The sequence below is a fragment of the Poecilia mexicana genome, unplaced genomic scaffold (assembly GCF_051168715.1).
Source record: "Poecilia mexicana isolate PSO_F unplaced genomic scaffold, ASM5116871v1 scaffold_3, whole genome shotgun sequence".
Lineage (NCBI taxonomy): Eukaryota > Metazoa > Chordata > Actinopteri > Cyprinodontiformes > Poeciliidae > Poecilia > Poecilia mexicana.
Window position 1 is genome coordinate 33,122,076 of NW_028263372.1, and position 26,401 is coordinate 33,148,476.

The 26,401-nt window shown below is 39.0% G+C and overlaps 1 protein-coding gene across 2 annotated transcripts in view; it reads left to right on the forward strand.

Annotated features, from left to right (window-relative positions):
* The window catches only part of lrp4 (low density lipoprotein receptor-related protein 4), a 109,313-nt gene that overhangs the window by 51,025 nt on the left and 31,887 nt on the right, over positions 1-26,401 (forward strand). For both annotated transcript variants that reach the window (XM_088004455.1, XM_088004456.1), the window contains exons 3-6: positions 15,917-16,033; positions 21,151-21,264; positions 21,353-21,469; positions 22,928-23,056. In XM_088004455.1, coding sequence (XP_087860581.1) covers positions 15,917-16,033; positions 21,151-21,264; positions 21,353-21,469; positions 22,928-23,056 — 477 coding nt within the window. The remainder of the gene's footprint in view (positions 1-15,916; positions 16,034-21,150; positions 21,265-21,352; positions 21,470-22,927; positions 23,057-26,401) is intronic.

Below are 26,401 nucleotides of genomic sequence, written 5' to 3' on the forward strand. Positions count from 1 at the left end.
ACATAATAATTTTATAAATTTTCTATGAAATAGCTTCATGCTCCAGAATGGAAATATTTCAAATAAATACATCTAAACAAACACACCTAAGCATGTTTTAGGTATGGAATTTTATTTTTTGTGGACAGTATAAACATGAAAATACAATTTCCTACTAAAATCTTTGAAATCATGAATAACATTTTAACTGAGCTTGTGTATATTTGCAGTTTTTTTTTTAAGTTAAATTAATTCTCTGTTAACTGAAAGATCAGGTTGACGCTAAAATTATTTTTGCATTCTGAAAATGAAAGAAATTGCTTGTGCGGTTCACTGTGAAAAGAAGAAAAAGAGCACAGAAAAGTGAGTATTTTTTAGGAAACCGCTTCTATCACACTGATTGAGTTAACCGAGTCCAATCGTAAAAGTGAAGAGTTAAATTTTATGGTTTTCAGGAAGGTTCTGTAAAAACATGGAAGAATTGAATTTTCAGAGGTGCAGCTTCAGTTCAGAGGATGGAGAGTGATTTTCCTCAAGGCTGATCGGCAAAGTTGTGTGACCATGAGAATATCCAATCACAATGAACACACACAGGGAAGCACAGAGGGCCGTGTCTTTTCTGCTGAATTGAGGCAGTGTAGTGTGTGGCATCCAGACTTTTTTTGAACTTTAATGTGTTTATCATTTATACTAATTTACCAATTTCCAGACAGACTACAACTGTCTTGAAACGGAGAGCAGGAATGCGTGTGTTTGTGTGTGTGTGGAAGTGGGGAGGATGGGAGCAAAGGCTGACCGTCTTTATGAAGCAATCTAATTACAATGTGGAAATCATGTGGAAATAGTGCAGATTAAAGATGTGTGTGTGTGTGTGTGTGCGTGCGTGTTTGTGTTTGTGTTCTACCAGATAAAATTTCATAGCTGTAGAGAGACCGAAGATGGATTGGGAAAAAAGGGTGATGAGGGACTACGAGGACTATTTAAAAATGTTCATCATGTTATTGTGTGTGTGTGTGTGTGTGTGTGTGTGTGTGTGTGTGTGTGTGTGCAAATGTACTTTAAGTATAGTGATCTGGAACAGTGATCATTAGCATACTCCATCTCACTCAGAGCTCCTGGTGGGTGAGGAGGAAATGGACTTTACAGCCATGTGTTCTCCCCGTAAACCTCCTTACCGTCGGCCCCGTTTGCACTGGACCACACTGGCTGCAGAGAGCTTTGCTTGATGGCCATAAATTTACCCTTTTAGGCAGACGATTTAAAGTTAAGGGTCCATACCAATGTGTTTCCAGGGTGTGCATCTTGGCTGCAATCATTTTATTGTTGTAAAGGCAACATGGGAAAAAGAAGGAAAAGAAAACAAAAGTTTTAGCTTTAAATTCTTGCTGACCTTCAGTATTATGGAGGAAATGTGTTGGTGCTGGGTTATACTGTTTGTGACACTTTGACAGTATTGCAGTTAAAATGATTATTTATGGTTGACTTAAACTAAATACAAAAGTATATTTTTTTCTATTTTAACTTAAGCTAAATCCAAATAAACATGAAGTATGTTAGCTGGCAAATCAGTGGTGTTTGAATGAAGCCATAAGTTAACCAATGATGGTTGATTATGTTGCTTCTGAAGCTGGTTTGTTGAAGTTGGAGAATTAAAATCAAAACATCTCTGTTGAGCTTTCTTCTATTCTCCATCATGGGAAGATGCATTGTTTCCAGACTTCATTTCTTATTCATCTCAAACACAAAGAGTAACTTTATTCTTTGTTTTATATTTAATTTGCATCATTTCATCTTTCAATTACCACATCTGGACTAGATTTTTTTTTTTGGGCGGGTGGGGGGGGGGGGTTGCAATGAACCCACATATAAACATGTTAAGATACTTTTAGTCCACTTTGCAGCTTTTTTGGCATCTAGACGTCCTTAGATCAGAGTTTCAAACTGGATCTTTAAACTGCAATTCACGGCTTTTTTTAAGTCTTGAAAATTTGAAGATTTCAAAATGACCTGTGCTTTACAATACTTCAGTCCAGAATTGAATAATCTCAGTGTTACAGATTTTAAGATGGAGAAGATTGAAGTTTGCCTTCTAAATAGGTGGATATACTGTGTATAAAAGTGTGAGGTCTCTCTGTATTTCACAGTGAAACTTGTCACCATAGTGCCATTAAAAATACATTTGATCTGAAAGATGTAATAATTATATTAGTTTTATGAAAGAAAAAGCACAGTGGGTGCAATCTGGTGCCAACTCCTCTGTACCTGCTGCCTCCGCATTCCTGTGACATCATCAAACTGTAGATCGTCTGAAACCCTGTCAGACTTTTTGTGTTTACTTTCTCACCTTGTTCCAACAATCCAGAGTTCACTTTGATATTTAGGGATATAAAGATCAACCAAGATAAATAAATTGAAAAACTGTATAAAATGTGAGCACCTCATTAAACATTCAGGTTTCTGAAAGGATACACATATTTATAACACAAAGTTAATCGAAGTGTTTGGATTTCTTCGCCTCACTAGTCGAAACTCTTGTAACTGGGCTACACACCTGAAGGACAGGAGACTAATTAGCTTTGATGGAATTTATCGAAGACATAACTCATGCAGTTCATCAAATATTTAAGGCCTTGCCATCTTTACATTTTTTTTTTCTACAAATACAGCTGGATGGCATACAGGAGTGCCTTTTTATATTTGACGGCTGGCCAAGCACATGAGCTTTGCTTTGCTTTGAAGCTTTTCTTAATTAGAGGAGGACATGTTTATGTTCTTGGCAGTATGCACCACATCCATAAACCTCCATAAGGAGAATGAAGACTGCATGCTGCTTGCGTGTGTCTGGTTATCTTATGAAATCATGGTGAGGGCTGTGAGGCACGGGGAAGTGGAATGAGAGTGATGAAGGACAGATCGTTGTCTGGTTCATGTAATGGTTAGTGCTCTCAGCTAAATGTTTCACCACTGTCCTTATTCTGTTCTTGCTCAAACTGCTGTTTTGGGTTGAAGGAGGACTTATGGGAACATGGGCTTGGATAATATCAGACGAATTCTTCATCTTTTTATCTCACTGTCCTGTATTCAGAAGACATAGTGAGGAATCTTGGTTTGAATAAGCACTTATTTGGATTTAGACTGTCAGCTCTTTGGCCTGTACATCTGTGTGGACGGAAGACAGGACTGCAGAAGTGTGATCAGCTGCTTACCTCACACCAGAAAGCCGTAAACATAGCCTCTCTTGCTGGAAGGGTGAAGTTTGTTGCTGTAACCTCCCCAAGGATTGATTAGTATTGGTTGGTAATGCGGTTCCTTTTACTTAACCAAGACTGGTGCTAAGGACAGTTCTCTGACAGAACTGGAATGATTTTCTACAGCCACAGAAGCTAGTGCAGTACGCCACGTCAAACGCCTCTTGCAGTAAAGGATTGCTGCATTCTGAGTATATGGAAGGCAACTCCATAAATCACAAATGCCTTTCTCACCATCCCTGCTAACAGATTTCTCTTATCATCTTATTTTTTGCTGCTTTAAACAACATTTTGTGTTTGTGAAGCTTCACTCTCTTCTCCAGCTAATCTCTGAATACCATAAGTAGTATAAATGGGGGAGAGCCGAGCATTTACAGCAGGATAAGTCAGAAATACCTGATGATATTGAAATATAAACAATGGTTTGGAACAAAGTTGGGAATGAATGAATTCAGTAGAAAACACCGTAAGCCAGGATTATTTCTTCACATTGACCTAATCAAACTCCATCCTGTTAAGGGAATGTGAGTTTATGTCACTTCAATATTAATCTGGCTTTTTTTAAAGTTCAAAGTGTGTCTCTTTATAAGAGAGACACACACTTCTACATCTGCTGTCCTGTTCCTGTTTAACTGGCACTTTGTTGGAGGGAGCCATTGACTGATAAAGTGCTGCAGATTATTTCATGGTGTGAGACACTTTGTGTCTAACCATGTCTCTCTACTTAACGAGGCCATTTAAGAACTATTGCAAAATCTCAGCTATGATCAGTTCTTCTGTTTAACTATGTGTCTCAGAAAAGCTGCTATAAATAACTCTGTATGTTTTCTTTAATATCCCAGAATCACTGCTTCAGTGTTCTGTGTTTCTGTTTTTACGTCTCTGGTCCATCTTCTCAAACAGCCAGTCCAGTAGGTGGTGATTCAATCTGGGCTCGGTTCTGAGTCATTCCCATTGCCACCACATGCTTGCTCAAACTGAGGGGTTACTGTGACATCAGTGACTAAATGTAGCTTTTTATCCACTGGATTTACAAACTAATTTTGTGTTTTTGCACTTTATAACAATGAGGATCAAATTGGAATGTATATAATTAATGAGTATTTCTGAACTGACCTCGATATACTGTGTAAATTGGATGTTTTTTTCTAGAAAGGTTTCTTGAGGTGACATTTGTTGTGAATTTCATTCAAATAAACTGAATAGAATAAACTTGAGCAGAACTAAAGTAAAAATTCCAGGATTTTATAAACATGAAATTCATGTCATTTTGGTAAAATGTTGTTCTTAAACTCTCAATTCCTTCACATTAAGAGTATTTCTTTTTTGCGGGTCTTTATAAGAGTTGGTGCTGCAATAGAGCCAACTATTGGCTCTATAACAGAGTTTTTCTGGGGTTCTGGTGTTTGTGAAGAAGGAAATGGTGCGTGGATCAAACAAGCACTGCCAGCAGTTTATCACTCAAACTTTTTTTGGTAGGAAAAACTCCCATGGTGTGATGCTCTGTCCCAGAGGGGCTTAGCAACATCCTGGGCCCGGTTCATACGTTTTTTCATGTCGGGATCTTTTGGTGTAAGCCAGGACTTGCTGCATGTTTGCAACATTCTGCAGGTCAGATGTTGCAGCACCGACTCTGTTGGATATAATTTTGGTTGCATCTGCTTCCAGCGCAGTCAGAAATAGCTTCTGGGGCAAAATGGGTGTACTCATATCCCCATAGTGATGCATTTTAAGTTGGTGCAATTAATCTACCCAGACAGATGTTAAAAAAAAATCTGTTGAGAGCAACAGATGCAGATAAGGCACTTTATTTGCTGATGTTTCACCTTCTCTTTCCTTCCAGCACATCCATCAGTTCATCCTTTTATTTATTTCTCTGTGCTTTTCACTTTCTGTGACATAAGTATATGGATCTTTTTTATAACAATTATTTACTAAGTGATATTTGTTTTTTTCAAATCATCTGAACATCACCTGACTATGTCTTGTGTTCATGGGAGAAACCAAACAAAATCCTAAATAAAAGCATTCAGACGTTTAGATACATTATGAGAGAATGACCAGAGTTAAAATGGATTCTCACAGGTTCACACTCCAATGTGAACCACCAGAAAAGAAGCATACCCCTTCTGTCCTTTAATCCGCCATCCTGCTCTGTGGCAGCCAATCAGGAAGCAGCTGGGACCACAGGAGCTCAGCTGATCTAAAAGCCGGAGCGGAGAAGATTAGGACCCCATTCGCTCCTTCTCCATGTGTTGCTTCATCCTTTCCTCCCTCTGCCCTTGCATCCCTCTCTTCTTTGCCCCCAGACCACAGGAAACCTGAACAACCAACTCACTTTTCTTCTTCCCCAAGACTTTCTCATTTATTTCACACTGTGTGCTTGAATTTCTTCCTTCTTTTCATCTGTCCTTTCTCTTGCCTCTTTCTCCTCTTTGGTTGTTTCTCTTTCTGTTGCAACCTTCAACGTAGTTGTTTGGACACATTAGCATAATCCTCCCCCGTTTGTTTCCCCATCTAAAGGTTGCTCAGTGCTTTCCTCCGCCTCCTTCCTAAATATTTACTTCCTTCTCACTAAATTAGCTTGGGCACGCTTGTTCACATAGAACAGGACATGAGGGGTTGATGGAGGACAAAGTGACAAACACAAAAGCAGGACCAAGGGTTTTTTGTCTTGACCAGACGTTTTTGCCGTAATCAATGCAGTATATACTTAAGTAGGTTTCAAATAAGATCCAAGTAAATAAAACTGAAACTACAGTACACAGTAAATACAATCTTTTTATATCCCACTGAGAAATAAACATGTGCCGTATGCATTTCTTTTTCACTACCTTGAGTAAAAAGAGTGCTTCCACAGTACCAGGATAATTACACAAGATGTAAATCATGATCTAATTGCTTTTCTTTAAATCGTAAAGCCAACAATTGTTCCTATTGCTTCTAAATTAGGATATTTTGGTTATTAAAGTTAGGAGTGTTCTGGACACCATATGTGTTTTACTTTGATACAGACTTCACCACGATATTTGAGGAAATATTTGTTAGAGCTATTAAAGCAATATTAAGCCATGGTAAACGCTGTTGTGAACTTTGAGTAATGCCAGATAAACAAGCTTGTATTGATTGCTTATTTCATTGGGCTGTCCACCCAGGTAGAGAGCCCACACTCAGCTGTTTTACAGACATGTCTTCTGGAGCTTAGCGGCTTTAAAAGCATTGGCTTAACACCATGGACGCTGTTATTGAAGTTTCCACACCATGACTGCTCATGTTTTTTATAACCAGAAATATTTATAATCAAATAAATCAGCATTTCTTGTAAGCAAGAATAAATTCTGGCTTTCTAACTAACTGGGCAATAAAGAACTACTTTCAAAGTAAAAGTGACTTTTTTGGCTTCATGCCATGTCATAATGTTATTCCTATTCCAGGCCACCTAAATGCTTGCAGCCAAGTTTCTGCCTCACACAGTACCACTCCCTTACACCTCATCAACCCCTTCAGACTAGTGGCAGCAGGAATTGCCAACACCTGCTGGAACTGCATATCTGCTAAACTTATCATGCGAACTATCTCTCTGTCCAATGCTTCTAAGAACGGTTGTAAACGGGGGAATGGAGTAGAATTGTTGTGATGACCTATTAAGGCGGAATACCGGAAAGATTGTGAGCTTCTTAAAGAGACGGAGGCTAATTTCATGGCATCAAGTTGAAAAGTCAAATTTCTTTTAAGTTATATTTGATATAAACTGCATATTTATGACCACTTAAGGTAACATAATTACTTGATTGTGCTATAAAATGGCACTATGTGATTGGAAAACACATTCTGCCACTTTCAGTTCATGTATCATACGTTCCTATTGGTTACTTAAGCAGATTTAGAGATGGACATTTCATCCACATTTTATTGGGTTTAGTGGCATCAAAACCATGTCAACTCTGTCAGTTATATTTCTAAATGTACCCCTTTGTTTCCAAATATGCCCTGAAAAGAAATGCAGGCTGCCTGTGAGGAGCAGAAAGTGTTGCCCGTTTACTTTGACAACACTGATATAATTGAAAAGCCAGACGACTTGCTGTAAACACACAGCATGAGATTTTAGGGGGAACATGTAACTTTGGTGGGGGTTACCAGTTATGTGCTGCTAATTAGCCACATTTAATTAAATAACAAACAAAAAAAAGATTGAAGAAATAAAAAGTGAGTTTTTAAAACGGCCAATCCACCCATAACTTGCCTCAACCATGTGTGCGTTCTTCCTCCACTGACAGGTTTGTGGATTTTCTGTTTTAGCAGCAGTGGAGCTCTTTTTTGTTGCGACTAAATGAACCTGTATACTGCCATGACACAGATTAATACCTTGGCTTTGCCGAACTCTGAAGAAGGCCAGCTCATTCATCTGATGTCTCGCAACAAGACGGATAACCACAGCTGTGTTTGCTTTAGTTAAATCGGTTTTAGTTTGCCACAGTTGACGTTTGTTTGCCTGTTTTATTATTTGCTTGAGCTCTTCTTGACTTGTCCTTTTGTATGAAATCAAATCTGAACTTGAACACAGATTCGGTTTTTTTCAGCTCCTGTTGGCTGAGGGATAGTTATGCTCACACAAAAGGACATCTTCTGCATTCTTGAATAGATTAGCAAACATTTGAAACAAAAACAGATAATCGCCTGAGATTGTTTTTTTTTTAGTTTGATCCTGTTTAGTCATAATTTACTAAGGATCTTTAAAGAATTAAAGAAAAAAAGAAAATAGTTGAAAAGGACTGAGAAGATAATTAATCCAACTTTTAAAATTAAGATATAACTTTTATCTCTAGCTGCAGTCAGGATGAGATTAGATCAATTTTATACATAAAACTGAATTGTTCCTGCCCAATAATGGGACAATACTGTCAGCATTATGTGTCGATTACCATCTGTAGGTGGGTTTGCACTACCAAGCGGGAAGTTATTGCTGAACAAATGACTTAATTTCAGCTTTGACATACAATCCTAATAGTCTAATAATGTCATGATCAGAGTATTTACTGTCATTTAGTGTGGGTGGGCTCTGTAGATGACAGCACTTAAGTGCTACTTGTTAAAGTCCCTCAGCAGAAATTTGTCATGGCAACAAGCAAATCCTATAACCTTAATCTGTCACCACGGACAGAGTGCTTCTTGGGGAGATAATTCTGTTGCTAATATTTCAGATTGAGGGTCTTGGAGAAAAACAAAGATTAAATTTCAGAATTCATTAAAATTTTAATAAGGTGTAACAAGTAGATTGTTGTGAACTTTTTCTTGTTTTCCTTTTAGTCCCTGCATAGCTCACATATGAAGTTATATTAGTCAACAACACAAAACAGCAGGTTTGTGCTTGTCACTATTTAGAAGCACAAATAATTACAAGCACAAACCTGTCACATTAAGCAGATTTATGCCATGTCACATTAAAGCTGCCCAACACACCTTACAGTGATACACGATGTAATTCAGATTTGGACAGGAATGACAGACAAAGTCCATCCAAATGACCAAATATGCAATCAAATTACAGCTGATGTTACACTTGAAATATAGTATCCTACCAAATATTTCTTCCAAATATGTGGTCACATTGTTGCACTGTAGAGTTTGAGTTATACAAAGAATATAGGAGTTTGAGTTGCCTTTACCGTTTTTGGTCTTCTTTGACTTGAGTTCTCATGTGCATAAAAAAAGCAAGAAACACCCAAACAAGATCCAACAACTGTATTTTCTTTTCCTCTGTTTTCAAACAAACACTAATTTTCCATTTTCTAAACAGCAGCGACAATATTTTCCAGAATCTGATTCTGATCCCATTTAAAAGCCTCATTTTGCTATAGTGGGCTGTAAGCTTTTAACAGCTGGTCATAATAAATATAACCATCCACCTCATTTTATGTCACCGTCTCTCTCTGAATCTAAAACCTGCTCAACTTGGGTGTGACATCCTTTTCAGATCCGAGGTTCTTTAGATCTTATAAAAGGATGTAAGAACATTAGTATTTGAGGTCGGCCAGGCTGTTTTTGTTAACTGTATTAGGAATTGACTGTTAAAACTTGTTTTTTTACAATGTTGGTGACGGTGGGGCTTTAAATGAGCTGTTGGTTTCACTTTATGGAGTCACGGTGGCATCTAAATTATTAACTTTAACTATTGTATTGTTGTAGTTCTAAAGAAAAATATACGAAATTCTGGATTTTTTTGTTGTTGTTTTTAGACCAAAGGATAAAACATTAAATAAATGTGAATGTTAGCCTTCCAAAAAGCTGCCTAATGTAATTACACTGGTATTATTAAACATCAATGGCGGTGGAGTAATGGCTAAAGCAGAGAAAATGCTCTGCCTATCATTGATGTGAAAGACGATGAAGAGAGCCTGTCGCAAAGCTGCTGCTGGACACAGCGCCAAGAAAAACTCTGCAGGCACAACCCCTTCACCCTGACGGAGCGAAATATGTGCTGGCTACTGACCAGAGCTGCACAGGATCAGATAAGCCACCTCTGTCCGGATCAACTATGAGAGGGAAGTAAAAAAGGGAGTGGAGGAAAAGAGACTGAAAGGGAATGGAGGGATTGAGAGGATTAGTTTGAGTTGGAGGTGAAACGAGGGAAATACTTTAAAAAGAAAAAAAGAATCAAACTCTTGCAGTTTTAATCCATAAACATTTAACCATTTATTGTGTTTTTAGTTTCCCAATTAGAAATGAACTACATATAATCTCCTACTTTTTACTAAAAGTGCCTTTATTTGCTTTTTTGCATGTGTATAATGGAAAGCTTCCTTTTTTAATTTAATTCTCCAATATTGTGAACACTACTTTTTATATTCGAAGATCTCTTTTCATCCCCTGAAGTCGCATCTGTTATTTTTATCTACTTCTCACCGTCTCTGATCCGTCCATCTTTCCATCCTCCTCGCCAGGGCGCTAAACGACGCCTAGGCAGATATATTGGTCCCATTAGAGCCACTTGATTCAGCTGCTCTGTAGTAAAGGCGAGGCCATTAACTCTGCTGTTCGAGGCCACTTAGAGATGAGCACATTCATCTTCCCAAAGACCGACAGGCTCAAGCATATGTGCATCGAACATGTGCTTCCTTATCCAGACTGAAATGCACATAACAGGAAACTTGCAGAAATCTGAATTAGTTGATTTTGAAAGTGACTAATGAAGAAGTTAAAGCACATAGCAATGTACTTGTGCCAAAAACACACCAAAATCTGAATCTATGAAGAAAAACTAGAAGAGTTAATAAACCTAAAGGAAAAATTAAGCTTCCTTCTGGTTGCAGAGTCTATTGATTTTTTTTTTCAAACATATTTCAAAAACAAGAAACTGGGTCTATAAAATTGAAACCATTGCGATGTAACATAGAACCTTGAAATGAAATGGTACCCAAGACGTTTCAGAAACCACTAAAAGTGCAGCAGAGGTTGTTTATCCTGGATGTTAGTATTTATGCTGAAGAAAAACTGCCAGATTCATTCCTCCTTCAGAAATGTTTCTAACCATGCTTTATGGAAATATTAGACTTTACAAAACCATAAGTCCTTATATTCCTTCACTGATGTGCTATCAGCTTTGAAAAATGTATAAAAAAAGAATACAGTGGCTCCCAGTATTTGTGGGTCTTAAGGGACCACAACCGCCCTCTAACAGCTAAAATCGGCAAATAATTGAGAGTCCGTTGTTTCTAGGTAACCAGTGAGTTAGTTGATGCCACCAACCTGGGGCTTGATGACCCAGGTTGATGCTTCCCAGGTTTGTGCAGGAGAAGCATCCTGCACTAAAGCATTTCCTCTCCCTACATCCCCTCAGAATCCTGTGCAATTCTTGGTCAAATTTCAGTGAAATTATTGAATAATCTATCAGATGTATCACCTGTTTATTGATGATGTTTCTATTGTGATATATATTGTTATTGATTTATTGTCTAGCTCTATTTGGATGGATTCTTATTGAAGTTTTGGGTATTTTTGATTTTTTTTTTTTTCATACCAGCTAGTTGAGTATTTAAAAAAAAGATGCTGATCTGTTGAAGCTTTCACTCACAACTGTCTCCTGAGTTTCCAAACAAATTATCAAAAGATAAAATCCAATGAGCCGTAATAGCGTAACGAAAAGGGTTCAGATGAGTTGAGGACAGTAGCTCAAGTAATGACTTGCTACAACGAAGATACTGGAACCCAGCAACACAAGAGACCACACCTGGTGCCATTCTTCTCACTTAAGAAAAGAAAACCGAGACAGTAATTTGCACAGGCTTTATGCATGTATTTCTGCATAATTGGTTGTAAATTTGCAGTCATGGTTAATTATTTCTGCCTGCACAATTGGCATTAATGACCAAGTAAATCCCAGCTTCTCCAGGGCCTGTCTGGTTTTCCTCGCTGGGTGTGCCGTGTGTGTATCAGATAAGAGAGCCTTGTGATGATGGGACTTGCAGGTGTCTGCGCCTGTTTCTGTGGGAAATGCCATGGAATGCATGTGGGAATTCTGGAGCTCAGATGAGAAAAACCCACCGGTGAAGGTCAGTGTGTTTTTAGGCTGTCTGTGTGTGTGTTCTGACACATGTAAACCCAGCAGCTCTCGGGGGATAATTGTTCACAGGAAGTGTTTGGGAAAGGCCTCGGAGTGTGAAGAGAAAAAAAAATAAAAACATTTTGTATGTTTGTGTTACTGCATCACTTCAGAGCGTCATTCTGAACCGTAAAGCAGGCCTGTCACAATAACAGGTTTCAGTTGTCCTAGAAGTTATTATGATAAATGATTTATTTTGAGACCATTTCAAGTAACATAAAAGTAATGGCAAAATAATGCAAGGACACATTCTCAAAGATCAACAAGTTTTAAATTCTAGTGAACATTTAACACTGAAACTGGAAGACATTTTAAATATCCACGATCAATAAAAAAATAAATAAAACAAATAAAGTGGAGACTGAAGTCTCCGTAAGCAAAAAGCTACTGAAGACCAAAGCACCAATCTGAAGACTTCTATCATCCAGTTTTTAGAGAAAAAAGAAAAATGGTAAGTCATGCAAACGGAAGTTATTGAGCTTGTTTTAATTTATCATGTGATTTATTGATTATTGCTAATGAACTGGAACAAGTGCTTTTGATTTTGGCTGTCTGATTAACTGAGAATCGTGGGCAGGAAATGGAGTAGAGCTCTGTGTTTGTACACCAGCTGTGAAAATTCATCTTTAATGTTGATGTTAATTCTTTATCTGAGGCTGTAAAGATTGTTCCTTAATATTAGTCGGCAGGTTCTGTTAAATATGTGGGTAAATTTGGTTAAAAAAAAATAAAATAAAATAGGCAGGTGGGGTGTGTAGGAGTGTAAAGGCATTGCTGGATGTACTGGGCAGCAAACAGAGGATAATATTAGTGCTTGGATGGCTCTGGTGAGTGAGATTTCTGTGTGTGTGTCAGAAGTAAAGGAATGCAGCGGTAGTGAGAAGAGCAGCGCTGAGCTGACCAGAATCTGTGCGATAAAGGAGATCAAAGCACTCAGAGACCTTCCAGTTTGCTTTTCTCTGATCCACCTGATACCCGGAACAACCCCAACACTTCCTGGATCTGAATTAGTGAAATACTTATTTCCTTTGCATCTCTTTATCGCTCTGCTTGTGGTTTTGCTCTGGATGATTCTGAGCCTGCAGCAACATTTTTGTATGTATATTTGTAGAAGTAGCTGTGTCCGTGCTTATTACCTCAGCACTCTCTTCTGCAGATAAGCTGAATTATTTATTGGAATACTGAGTTGCAGCATTTCCCAGGTTTTGTTGGCTAAGGGCGTCACATTGCTGACGTCGAGTCCGACGTACATTCAAAATGTCGTGAGCGCCTTCAGTTTATCCAGAGTTGAGCGCAAGTGTTGTGACTTCACTCCCAGGCTTAGAGAATGCTCTCAGCATCTCAGCAGAAATTCTGCAGAGGATCATAAATCAGCAAATTTTACATGTTTTGGAGTTCTACTAGCATCTCTGGGAAGCACTCCCAGCAACTCTGAAATTTATTACGTTGAGCTTTTCAAATTGATTTTTTTTTTATATATATATACCTGGGAAGAACCTTTTACTGTAAGGCATTAAGTAAAACCCACAAAATAATTTTGACATTTAAATGTGAAAAGGTAAATGTAGTCTGAATTATAAACACATTTTTACCATTTTGTGAAAGTAGGTTAATCTAGTTGATCAAATATTTAAGCTTTAGTATCTAAATTCCTGGCACATTTTAAACACACACACACGCACGCACACACACACACACCCCTCACTTGGACTATTTGCCTGTAGTTTAAGGTGAAAATCTTGAAACTGTAGTAAATTGTTCAACTAACTGGTAAAAAATATTTATTTTTATTTTGCAGTCAAATATTATGATTGAAATTAAATATTATACCCAGATAGTTTTCAACTGTAGTGATTTTGTTTGCTTTTGATGCATTTCTTATACCTCTGTTCTTTCTTTAATTTGAAACAAACTAGACTGTGTATCACTTCCCCCACACTGATCAAACATTTCTTGATAAATTCAGTTTTAACCAGCCAATTCCGTTTTCTGACTGTTTTCCTTCTTTTTCTACTTCTATTCCATAAGAAGCAAGAGACAAAAGCTTCCTTGAAAGCGATGGTTTTTAATCAAACAGAAAATTTATGATCATTCTCGTGTTTGATTTCTATTGAACTCAGAGTTTAAAGGAGGTGGAGAAACAATGTCTTTATTTAAGTCACCATTTCATGCTGGCAATGATGGTTTGTATTATGAATATAGTGGTCCATGCATCCCCTGTGTAGGTTAGTAAAACGTTTAACACTCATAGGCAGTTTAGATTAGTTTGAAGTAGGATTTTGCTGAGAGGTTATGAGCAATCGATGCTTGACTTCAGATAACTGACTAATCTTGTTCATGTTGATGAAACTGAGATTAATCTGACAGCCAAAGACTAACCCTAAAGGACAGACGGCAAACGGGTTTCCATCGTCATAGAACAACCCCTGTCTGAAAAATCAAAGTCTCTCTGATCAAAGTGAAATGTAGCAAATTAAATTCACCTTTTTCCACTAAACTACTTACTTGGGACATTTCGACACGATTTTAAGACACAAACTCATGAAAGTGATATGCAATTTTCAAAAGTCTTTACTTGAGAGAAGCCGCCCACTAACTCTTGTAGCTGAATAAATCTTGGCTCTCGTAGTTCAGATTTCTAATAGCTAACCTTTAGTAATGAAATTAATCCTCGAGTTGCCGGGAAGTAAAGAGAGGCTGCAGAAATATAATTTCACGCACGCTTAGCCAAAGTGTCAGTGTGGCCGTTAGACGGGCATCTTTAACCGAGTATTTCTGTAGGTGACTCGGATCTTTGTTGTAAATAAGAGAAGCTTCCAGACGGAAGTTCTTTGGTTACATCTGATTCATTTGGTTCTCTGGTACTGATGTCACATCCCTTCAGGGTTATGTGGGTCAGTGGGGCTTTATTGTTCCTGAAAACCAGAGCCTCAACCTAACACACACACACACACCTACAATTGCATACAGTTAATTCAGCCCCGCCCGTCTGCCTCGCTGGTTAACTGTCTGCATGACATCATGCATTTTTCATATAGTCTGTGTCGCTTGGTCAATATTTCATATCAGTAATCGACAGGCAAGCGAGAGTCTACTGTAAAGGGGGGTTGTTGCTCCTCTCCTGCTCCCCTCCCTGTTTCTCTGTCCCTCTCTGGCCTGTAATTTAATTAGCTCTGTCTGCAAATGACAAAGGGCCAGTCATTTGGGGTCAGCTTAGATAGCGAGTAGCTGCACTTCGAGCGGATACGAAGTTAGGGAGGAATGCGCTGAGCTGAGCGCGCTGCGTTTAAAAAAAGGTGAAGATTGCATGGGTCCAGTTCAGACTTTGGTTCTGAAAGAGCAGAGGTCAGGCAGAATGAACCTGACTGCATTTAGACTGTTGGTGTCAAAGTTTGACACCAACCAAGGCAGCCTGTGGCCAAATAAGGCTCCTGACTGAGTGGTTGTCTCCACTGACGTTTTCCCTCTGAAAATGGGTTTGTTTCAGTCAATAAAGAAGAATATGATCTTAAGCAGTAATTATGTTGCTTACATCGACAAATCTCAAATTCAGACTAGATAGAGCAACATAATGTGGCTCAAATTTGTGAACTAAAAAGAAAATGATGCGCAGTTTTCAGATTTTTTTTGTCAGATTGGAAATTTTAAACGTGGTTTCTCTGTGTTCGGTTTTCCGGACTGCACTGACTTGTGTTGTGATTTCAGTCCTTTTGGTTATGTCTTTACTAGTCTTGTACATCTACCGACCAGAGAATAGTTGCCAATTTGTCTTTGCAAAGTTTCACAAACCTATTCAGGTCAGATGAAGAGAATCTGTGATCAGCAAGTGTCAAAGTACCGCCACAGATTCTCAGTTGGGAATAAGTTTAGACTTTGAAAGAGCGATGCTAACACATGAATAAGCTTTGATCTGAAGTATTCTGTTTCATTTCCTAAGCAGCTTGTCCTGCTGGAAGGTGAACTTGAGATAAGGTCTCAAGGTTTTCTTCCATAATCTTACTGCATTTAGCTCCATCTGTGCCTTCTCTCCTGGACTGTTTTTGTTTGCACGTTGCTAACAGTCTGGTCGTCTGTACTTGTGTGTCTGCAGTGCTCCCTACCTGCTCACCGCTGGACTTCCACTGTGACAACGGGAAATGTATCCGTCGCTCCTGGGTTTGCGATGGAGACAACGACTGCGAAGACGACTCAGACGAACAAGACTGCCGTGAGTACAGATCCTCTTCAGCGACAACACGCGCCTCGTGTTGCTTTTGCCTACTGTGGACTCCATGTTTAGTCACAGATTCACAAACTTCCTTAACACTCTTGAGTGCAAAGGAGGGATTTATTGAAGTGGACAAATGCTTAGGACAGGCATGCATGCTAAAATGTATGTTTTATTACTTATTGGTGCAAATCCAGCAGTTTATCACACTGAACAGACAATACTTTTAAATCCTTATTCTGTTTCCATTTTGACATGGTGTATGTTTTATGTGCGTGTGTGTGTGTGTGTGTGTGTGTCTGTGTGTAAGGCTACACCAAAATATCCCCCAGCTGTCAGCCATGCAAAAGTGGACCCAATGGGTGAAGTCAGCACTGTCTATTTCTGAGACGGGTATTTATGTATCGGTGCATCGCTGCCTGGCGAATGTGTGCTGCTACATTTCCATCTTTGTTAGGATTCTTTTGAGAAGGTGGACATCTTCCAAAATGCTTCAAGAAAATTTCTAGAAGTGATAAAACATTAATAAAAACATTTGCAGCCAAATCCTACCAAGAAACATCTGAACTATTAACTCCAGCTATGGGATCATAAATAAGGTTTAAGACTGGATTCAATGTTGTTGAACATTCTTTCTGTAAATTGAGACAAAATATTAGCTATTTGGCCACATAAAAAGAAATCTAGAGAACTGAAGTTGTGACTTTGAAACCTAAAAGCACAGTAGCTATTGCACCAAGGTGGTGGCAGCTTAATGCTGTGTGGCTTTTCTGCCAGTAAGGCTGGCACACAGCAGGTATTGGATGAAATATTGAATGTATTGTAATGTTCATATTAAATCATTTTCTGGATGGTTGAATGCTGGAGATAATTTACAAGAACATTTTTGAGAAATTTACTCTTTTTTTTTGACCCACATCATGAACTTTATTCATGCCAAAATGAATAAGGAACAGTTGAAGTACAAAACTAGAGAGTAGAATCACAAGTGCACAAGTCTATGTGTTAATTTTGAGTTTGTTCTTTTAAATGTTCAAATCTCAGTAGTTTCAGTTGCCCATAACTCTCCCTATTAGATCACTTTTTATTCAACTGCTTTTAACCCGTCTTTGCTTTTCTTTGAGCTAATGCTGAATTCAGGACTATGTGCAATGGGAGTTAACTGGCAGCGGCTGCCCGAGGCTCCTGTCTACAAGCTCAGAGCAATTTGTCTTACTTACTTACGACAACGTGGAATTTGAGAAGATCACAAAATCTTAAATGAGGAGGTGGCTTTTCAGAGCTGAAGCCATTAGGTCAGTTGTGACTGCTATGGCTGTAACCCAAGAGCCTGCTGGTGGGTGCCGCTGGAAGAAGCCATTAAGCAAAATAATGAAGCGTTTTGTGTTTGATTTACTCTGGAGTGACATGGTGACATTTTGACCTGATAAAGAGCACTTAACAAACACTCAGAGATCATCAGTGTCATTAGGATTTATTCTCTGGTTACCAAAAACACCTGAAATGAACTCCAAAGCCGCATAATGTTTGCATTTATGTTTTACTTTGACCTGTGTTTGATCCGTTTCAGAGCCAGTCATTTATGTTTAACCTGAGAATTGCACAAATTGATTTACTTTGTCATCTTTTGTCAGAATGAAAGGGGGGATTAACTTGTCTTTAATTAAAAAGCAGCTCCAGCCATTAAGAGTAAAAATGAAACCTCTTAGACAATCCAGCAGACACAGCTGTCACTCTGAGTGTTTTCTGCAATACTTCTTGTTTTTCTACGGCAGGTACAGGCTACCTCTTTGTCCTCTGAAAGCTGTTTCTTATCCATCATCCAGCGATATCTCCTCCACTCCTGACCCACATACTGTATCTGCCGCCAGACACTGAATCACTTCCTGATGGGGGGTCTGTCTGCTCCTGGCAAAGCTGGCTATGAATTTTTCATCCTCATGCCCAGTAAATTCCCCCCTTATTTTTGCTCTCCCCTCTCCACAACGAATTGGCTTTATTTCATTATTTAGAGACGGGGAGACAATCCTCCACGCTTGGCTGGAGATAAAGCGGTTTTCAAGATTCCAGACAAAAACCTGCGTCTGAGGTGTGTTGTTTCTGTGTTGAGGTGTGTGTTCCTACGTGAGATATTCTGGATTCATAAAGTCTGAAAAGACAATTCACAAAGGAAAAAAACAAAACAAAAACACTATTTCACGGCATACACACACACGTTGGGGGGCCTTGTAACGACTCCCAGTGGCCTTTGCCCTTTGACGTTTGGCTGCTGTGTGAGTGATGAGCGTCTCCAGGGTTTGTTGACCTTTGACCTCTCTCTGTTTACCTCATGGACAGAGGAGAGGGATGATGGAAAAGACAGAAGGAGGAGCAAATCAATTGTTGTCTTGCATCCTGAATAATAGATCAAATGAGAGCATTTGTCAATTGTGTTGAGGAAATTAAATTTTAATTTGGACCCACCCAAAGCTGTCTGTGCTTTGAAATGTATTTATTTTTAATAAAGGACAGGGGTTGGTGTCGGCCAGGTTTAATGTAAAGCGCAAATCAAGAAAGAGTCATTTCTTGCAGAATGTTTACTTGACATTCATGACTATTAGCTGCAAAGAAATCCTGAAAATGTCTGAACCCACTGTAGCTTTGATACTAAATATTGATACTACTGCCTGTTTTTATTATGTGTAAATGGCTCACAATATATTTAGCATTTGATTTTCAATAAAAGTGCCAGAGGAGCTAAAGGATTTTAATAGAAAGCAAACAAAAACATTTTTTATGGCATACTTTGTAAGATCCACAAAGTATATAATTGCATCTGCCTTTTCTTTCCTCTGCCTTGAACATGAATTTCTCTCCATCATCTTGCTGAACCTTTGCTTAAAATAACTGAAAGGGATTTACAAAAAATAGTCTATCATGTAAAACAAAAACAGAATCTCCAATGTCGTGTAATATCTGTCACATGTAATAAATAATACAAGTTATTTCAAACATCTTTTGCGCTCCTGAAACAATTGTATTTGTCTAGGGGAATGTTTCACTGCTTCTCTTCTTCTCCATATGCCATTTTAACTCGCTTTGATTTTTAAGGCAAGACAGCACACACCAGCTGCAAAGTTGTATTTTTTTAACAATTTCATTTTTTGATAATTTGCAACCAGAATTCAACAATAAGTCCCAGGAATTACATAGCTAAAAATAAATACCTTAAGTTGCATAAAGTGATCACACAATACTAAAAAGATGCAATATTACAGTAACCTGATAGTGGAGTATATAAGGTTATTCGATTTATGTTTTCGCATCCACCTGAATAATGTGCAGTTGCGCCACTGCTGCTAGCACAATGTTGTGTTACACCACAGGATAAAATGAAACCTGGAACAGGATTACAGTAGAACTTTCTCCTCCCAGTTTGTTCCTCCAGTCTTTTGGCATCCTGCTGGTTTCGCCTCTTTGACTCTGCGTCAGTCTGTCTCTTATGCACACACAGTAGTGTTAAATAAAAGATTACCTTCTGGTTGCCATCCATCACTGGTTTTCCTTGATCAACCTGTTAACTTGGCTCCCGTCGTGCCCACAGCTGGGGGTCGCCATTGATTGTGGCAGCAGTGATTTTAGAAACTTAATCAGTGGCAAGAAGATTAGCAGTGGAAATCACTAATGTAATAATTCCTTCCTAAATGTTTCAATGTGGATTGAACTTAACCTATTACCTGGAAAATGTCTTCCTCACATTTAGCATGTTTGATCAAGAGAAGAAAACAAACGGTCAGAGTTTCTGTTAATTGGTCGTTCATTCAAAGTGGCTTGAAATTGAAGCAAGCTCAGAAATTCATCATTGAGTACAGGACTTTTGATAATTGTACTGATACACTGAGCTCATGGCCCCTTTTTCGAACACCCCTGAAGGGGACATGATGGGTCATAAAACACGCCCTCATCGGTATTCTGTCACTAGAAAATTGTGCTCACTTTGTGTTTAGTTGCTGTACTTGTTAGTTGAGGGTCGTAGCTCTGTCGACTGATCTGCCCTCGCAAATGCAGTTTTACTGGAGGGAGTATGTTTTACCCTTCAGTGGCAAAAAACTGAGTTCAGGGGCCACACATAAATCGGAATCCCCCCAATCAAAGACATACACTTCACTGATTAATGAATGCCCTGAGGTTATTGCTTAATAAGCTCCTCAGGGTTTTTGGCAGTAATGTGACGCCATAGGTTAGACTATTTAATGTATAGAGCATGTAGGCATTGTGCTTTGTTGCATTTCCCATTTTGCTCCATTGTTAGATCTTAAATCATCATCTATAGGTTATCCAAGAAAAGAGTAATTCATATTGTAAATGATCAGGTTTTAAAATTAGATCCGTTTACCTTGTGCACAAAAACACACATCACAGATTCCTCACGGTTTCGTATAGGGATCGGAGAGAAATGAAGCCAGAATGGAAAAAGTCAAACCAAATGAAAAGGATAAAACAGAGCAACTTTGATATAGCTTGAATGGTGACGACTTCCACAGATGAAGAGGGTTGTGACTTTCTGACGCATCTGTTGTCTGTTCAGAAGCGACCCTTTGGTTTGTTTTCCTTTTTAGGGCAAGTAACACTGCTCATCTGACACTATAATCTAATTATCCTTTAGTAAACTTCTTCCTTTTACAGAACACTTTTGTCTTTACATTATCACCATTTGTCTTGCTTGGTGTGTAATTAGATTAGTCTGTTCAAAATGATCTATATCACAGTTTTTTCAGCTTTTTAAATATTGAATTCAGTTTTTCCATACCGCATTTGTCAATAATCAGGAATTCTTCTTTATCAGTAATATTTTAAAGGTCAGTGACTGTGAAGATAACCCATTTATTCTTCTTTTCAAACTATTTGAGATTAGCTTTCATTGAAAGTCTTTCTGGCTGAGGTCAAACCACAGTGTACTCTGTATTGGATCAGCTAACTGCCCTCCTTTGGAGCCCCAGATCAGTTTTGGGGGACAAAATGTATCTTCTCTGCTTTCCTCTGAATCGTACAAAAGAGGCAGAGGTTTTAGCTATTTGTCAGCAGAACACTGTATCTGTATTTTTATTATTTTTAAACTGTTTCTTTCCTTCATGCAGCTCCCAGAGAATGCGAAGAGGATGAGTTCCAGTGCCAAAATGGCTACTGCATCCGCAGCCTGTGGCACTGTGACGGCGACAATGATTGTGGTGACAACAGTGACGAGCAGTGCGGTAAGTCCTCCGTGTTGGTGTGTTGTAAAGCAGGCAGAAATCAATTTGTGCAGCCTTCATCTGTAACACGTGTTGTTTTTCATGTCAGATATGCGCAAATGTTCAGACAAAGAGTTCCGGTGCACAGATGGAAGTTGCATCGCTGAGCACTGGTACTGTGATGGAGACACGGACTGTAAGGACGGATCAGATGAGGAAAATTGCCGTAAGCAACAAAATTAATTATGAATAAATAATTTTGTAGATTTAACAGTGAGGAATAAACTTTCAACTAGAAACTGACGTGGTTGAAGAAAATCATAGAAACTGACATGAGCATGGGAGGTTTTCATATATGAGGTTCTGCACTAATTTTATTTAGATAAGGTCTCGAGTTTTGGATAAAATCATCAAAATAACAATGTCTACTCCCACACTGATGAGAATCAGATTTATTTATTGATGTGATTAAAACATCAGTTGTTTAGCTTTTAGTCTTTTTACTGGAAACATGAAGACAACTAACAACTTTTTATCTTGGTATTATTGTAATAAAAACCAAATAATCCCTTTTAGAAGCCTTACCATGGCTGTCAGGAATTATATTGTCAATTTTGAACAAAACCTTTGCTTTTAGCTAAGGATTCACTGCTGTGAAAATTTGGACTGATATTATCCACCCCTACTTTCAACTGACTTTTCAAACTAGTCGTTTAAATTCTCTTCTTCCTTCTGCAAACTCTAAAAACTTAGGCAACTCTTGATCTGAACCTATGCAGATAAACTGGAGCATGCATTTGTATCCTGCAAGCTCAACCACTGTGGTGCACTTTTGATGCTAGTTCCCTTAAAGCTCTCCAGTGGATCACCAAACATGCAGAGACATACTGGCTCCCTTTTGATTTGGGATTCATAATAACATATTTCTTGGGACATAAAAATACTGCACAAATGCAATAAATTTTCACAGTTGGAAACCTTCAGCGGGGATTGATGTAATTTACAAATTTTGGGAGAATAAACTGGAATGTTTGGGAGTACTGTGGGAACACAAATCCAAGCCTCTTGAGGAAGGGGATTTGTAAGATGCTGACATGGTCCTGGAAGCTTCAAAAGCTTGGGCTAAAATGCAGAAGCTTAGCTTTACAAGTTTCAATAAGAATGATTTTTTTGTATTTATATGTCGACTGGTTTGGGTCTTGACAGCAATATTTTACTCAACAATATTGTTGAATGAAAGGCTGAATTGAAAAACCATGTGAAAGGGGAGATTAAAAGATGAGCTGTGATTAATTAATTATGAAGCTTCTAATTAATCAGATTAAATTGTTTCATTCCATCACTTAATTACTTCAAGTGTTCAGTCAATTATCCAGGAAATCCCATTATTCAATTGTAAAGTTGCCAGTTTCAAAAATCTAACTTTTCAGGGAAATTTTCTGGGAAATGGCCGACCCTTTCAAAGCCTACATAGGAGGCAGAGATTTTAGTTTTGTGATCCAGTACTAAAAACTTTATGCAATGGATAACAAAAAGTTTACGGGCCAATAGAGACGTATGATTCTCCTACATTTCATCTTTAGTTGCTAGCCGAATAGAGTCATAGCTTCAAAGAGTTGTAGACAGCCAACTGCTGCAGCGCCTTTCCCAGCATCTGTTTTACATGCTGTTTGTGCCGCTGCAGCGTCAGATGTGATGACGGCCACCTGCAGCGTGGAGGAGTTCCAGTGTGCATATGGCCGCTGTATCCTGGATATCTACCACTGCGACGGAGATGACGACTGTGGAGACTGGTCAGACGAGTCGGACTGCTGTGAGTTCACCGGCACTGAGAGTCATAAACACGTCCAGCATTAGATGGTTGGATTTTACTCATTTATAATGACACATTTATAATGACTAATACGTAAGGCTAACTCTAGTTTTTCTCTTAATCTTTACTTTGTTGAGGGACGGAATGTAAATAGACCAGTATAACAAGAGATTTGGTTTGAAATACATAATACTGCCATAATTGAGTCGGGTGTCTGAAATAATTCAACAAAATTTAACATTTGTGAATATCATAAATTAACTTGATCCAAATTATCCTGGACACTTGGTAACATCAGATGTCCAGAAGGCCTTTGACTGCTCTGGAGAAAATAGGGAGGATTTCACACTTCTTTTGATGGCTGCATAAGCGTTGTTCTACCACAGGGGGTGCACAAGTGGATTCAAGGGCCAATAACAGCTACTTCAACACTTCTAGGTCCTCTTCAGGGTTTTATTGGGGTTTATTCAGGGCCCTCTTGGGCCCAGAATCAGCTTGACATACACTATTGTAATGTGCTGTGTGTGGTGGCCTTCTGCAAAATATCAGCGTAGGATGAGAGATCAACAGTGCGTGTCCTGATGTGGTATTTTCCACAAACCTGGCCCTTGAGGCGCACCATCGTGCTTGTTTGATGTTTCTTTGCTCCAAAACACGTGATTAAAGGAACAGAATTACCTCAGCAGCTTCATCTGTGGTTCTGTAGAGGCCTGTCATTTAAAAATCCACTAAAATCAGATTTGCTAGAGGAAACTTCATAATAAACGTGTATTGAGACACCTAAATGATCTCTAGTTCAATGAATTGATCTCTAGTTTTCTGATCTATAAGTAAATAGTGATTTTGTTTTTTATAGTAAGACAGCCATGTTATTCTCTTCTTGCTTTAAGCTTCTGTTGTCTCCTGTAGGTTGTTGATCTGATGTGATTATTTCCTGCTGCAGTGCGCCAGTTGCTCACAGTCCCGCTCTCAAATTAAAAAACAGCTACTGCCTCCGGGTGCTACATCTCTTTAATAAAGACGAAATGCAACATCCCATGTTATTTATTTATTTATGCACTGTTATTTCAATCAGCAGGACGCCTGTTCCAAATGCAGTGATGGGACAAGAACAAGTTCCAAGGGACTCTTTGAAACCCCAAACTAATAACATCCCAATAACTCACAAAGGACCGTTTTAAGTGTTGTGCATAAAGTGGCTCAGTGGCACTTATTTGGTTGCAATAATTATTAGCCTGCATTTGCATGAAGAGGCGGCTCTTAAGGGAAGGACCTTGAAGTTTGAGCTGCAGCGTAGCAGAGAGACAGAAAGACGACGAGCTGCATTCGTTCAAAGCCCGTTCTTTAGTTGAGATTTCCAAGATTTGCTTTAAAACATCTGCCAACTGCTACTGCTTTTTTGCATGTTGACGCATACTGAAGCATGTCAATTCTCTTGACTTGAAAGTAAGAACACATGTTTGCAATGCAGCTTGTGCTGTCAGCTTATAAAGCTTCTAAATTGTCAGTCATAGTCAGTTTATTCTCCTTCCTACAGAGAGAAAAAAAATCCTCCTACAGAAATTTCAGCTGCTCTCTGTCCTTGATCTCCCATGTGTGATATTCTATGCTCCTCTTATTCACTCTGTTTCATGTTGCTCCACCTTATCTCATGCATACACACTCAAACACAGGCGGTTCCATGCCTTTGATGAGTTTATCTTCAGCATGATAACCACAGGTTCAAGGTTTCTCACTGCTATTTGATCACTCATCAGTAGAGGTACATAAATCAGCCAGAAATCCCTGGATCAGCTCAGGCTGTTGATCGGCAGGTCAAGCGTGTGAAAATCTCCACATGTGAATGGCCTAACTAAAGCCCAGAGTTCAATGCAACTAAAAATGTCAGCTTTCAAATGCTGCCAATCCAAACGGAGTGGGATGGAGAGGATCTGCAGAGACAAACGGGAGCTGATATCCCAAAAGAAATGGTAGAAACAAACAACGAAAATTAATGAAAAGTTATTCAACAAACAGAAAGCCATGGGTGTGAATACTGGATTAGCAATGTTTGACAGTAAAAATCAACAACAACAAAAAAGAAATGTCTTAGAAAAGATGTCCGTTTGTGGTATCACATCTTTTAACGACAGTTATGGAGCATTGTGTGAAGATCTTTTAGGAACCAGAAACGTCTGTAATGAAACATAATCCAGAAGGAAATTCTGAGGTTTACAGAAAAACAAACATTTCAATTTTTTTAGAACATTTCAGCATCCTGCTTGCAGATTGTAGGTCCTGACAATCGCTCTGACCTCTCTCTGCTAATTTGCTGCTGTCCTCCAGTCTCAATCTGCTCACTTTATTTTTGTTACATTTATTTCTGGCCCATATTCATCCATGTGTGGGGAGGGGGGGTTTCCAGTGAATTCTGTTTCATATTTTGTGGACACACTCCCCCTCTTTCACACACTGACACCCTCAGGAGGCATTCCTCAGAGGTATAAGACAGCCCATCCTCAGACAGCATTCCTTGGCATCCACTCTCCAGACACATGAAGGGTGCTTTGTTAGAGGAGAAGTCTCTCTCTCTCCCTCTTGCTCTCTTTCTCTCTCTCTCCTCTTCTTTTGGCTCATGTGAATCTTCACACACACACACACACACACACACACACACACATCGATATTCTCAAAAATACCCCAACTTGCATGCATCATTACCACATGGGGACAGCTTTTGGCTTCATCGCTGAGCACATGAACTTGGAATTGTTTGCGAGTTGTGTGTGTTTGTCTGTGAGGGAGAAAGTTGCGGATGGATCTCTGGGCGTCCGTGTGTTTCTCCTCGGCGTCCCACACTGATTCACTCACTTTTCCATCTCCGTCTCTGTCTGCTGGTTTCTCTGCGGGGAAAACCACCTGCTGTTTTGATCATCCTTCTCTTCTCCTGCCCAGCCGATAGGCGTGCACACAGAAGCTTCAAGCTCCGCATCAGTTCCCCCTGCCCCTTTTCCTCTACATTTCCTTGCTTGCCATTTCGTTCCCCTTCCATCGCGCTCTTGCTGACGCTTCGATGGGAGCTCACTCCTGCTGTCAGGAGGAAACATGTCAAAGGCGTATTCACACACACAAGCTCACACACGCTGAGGATGTAAGATGCTTATGTTTGATTCAGCTTTAATCTTTTCATCCACCTACATCCTTTTTGTGCTGCCATTTTGGGCTTCACTTTGATCTCATCGCATGTAGCGAGATGGAGAGAGATTTAAAGTTTGAACAGCCAGTATCCGCTTTCAGATAATCATGCAAACAGACAGATTAAACAGGAATAATTAATGATGGTGAGGAGGAAGTATTGCTGGTTTT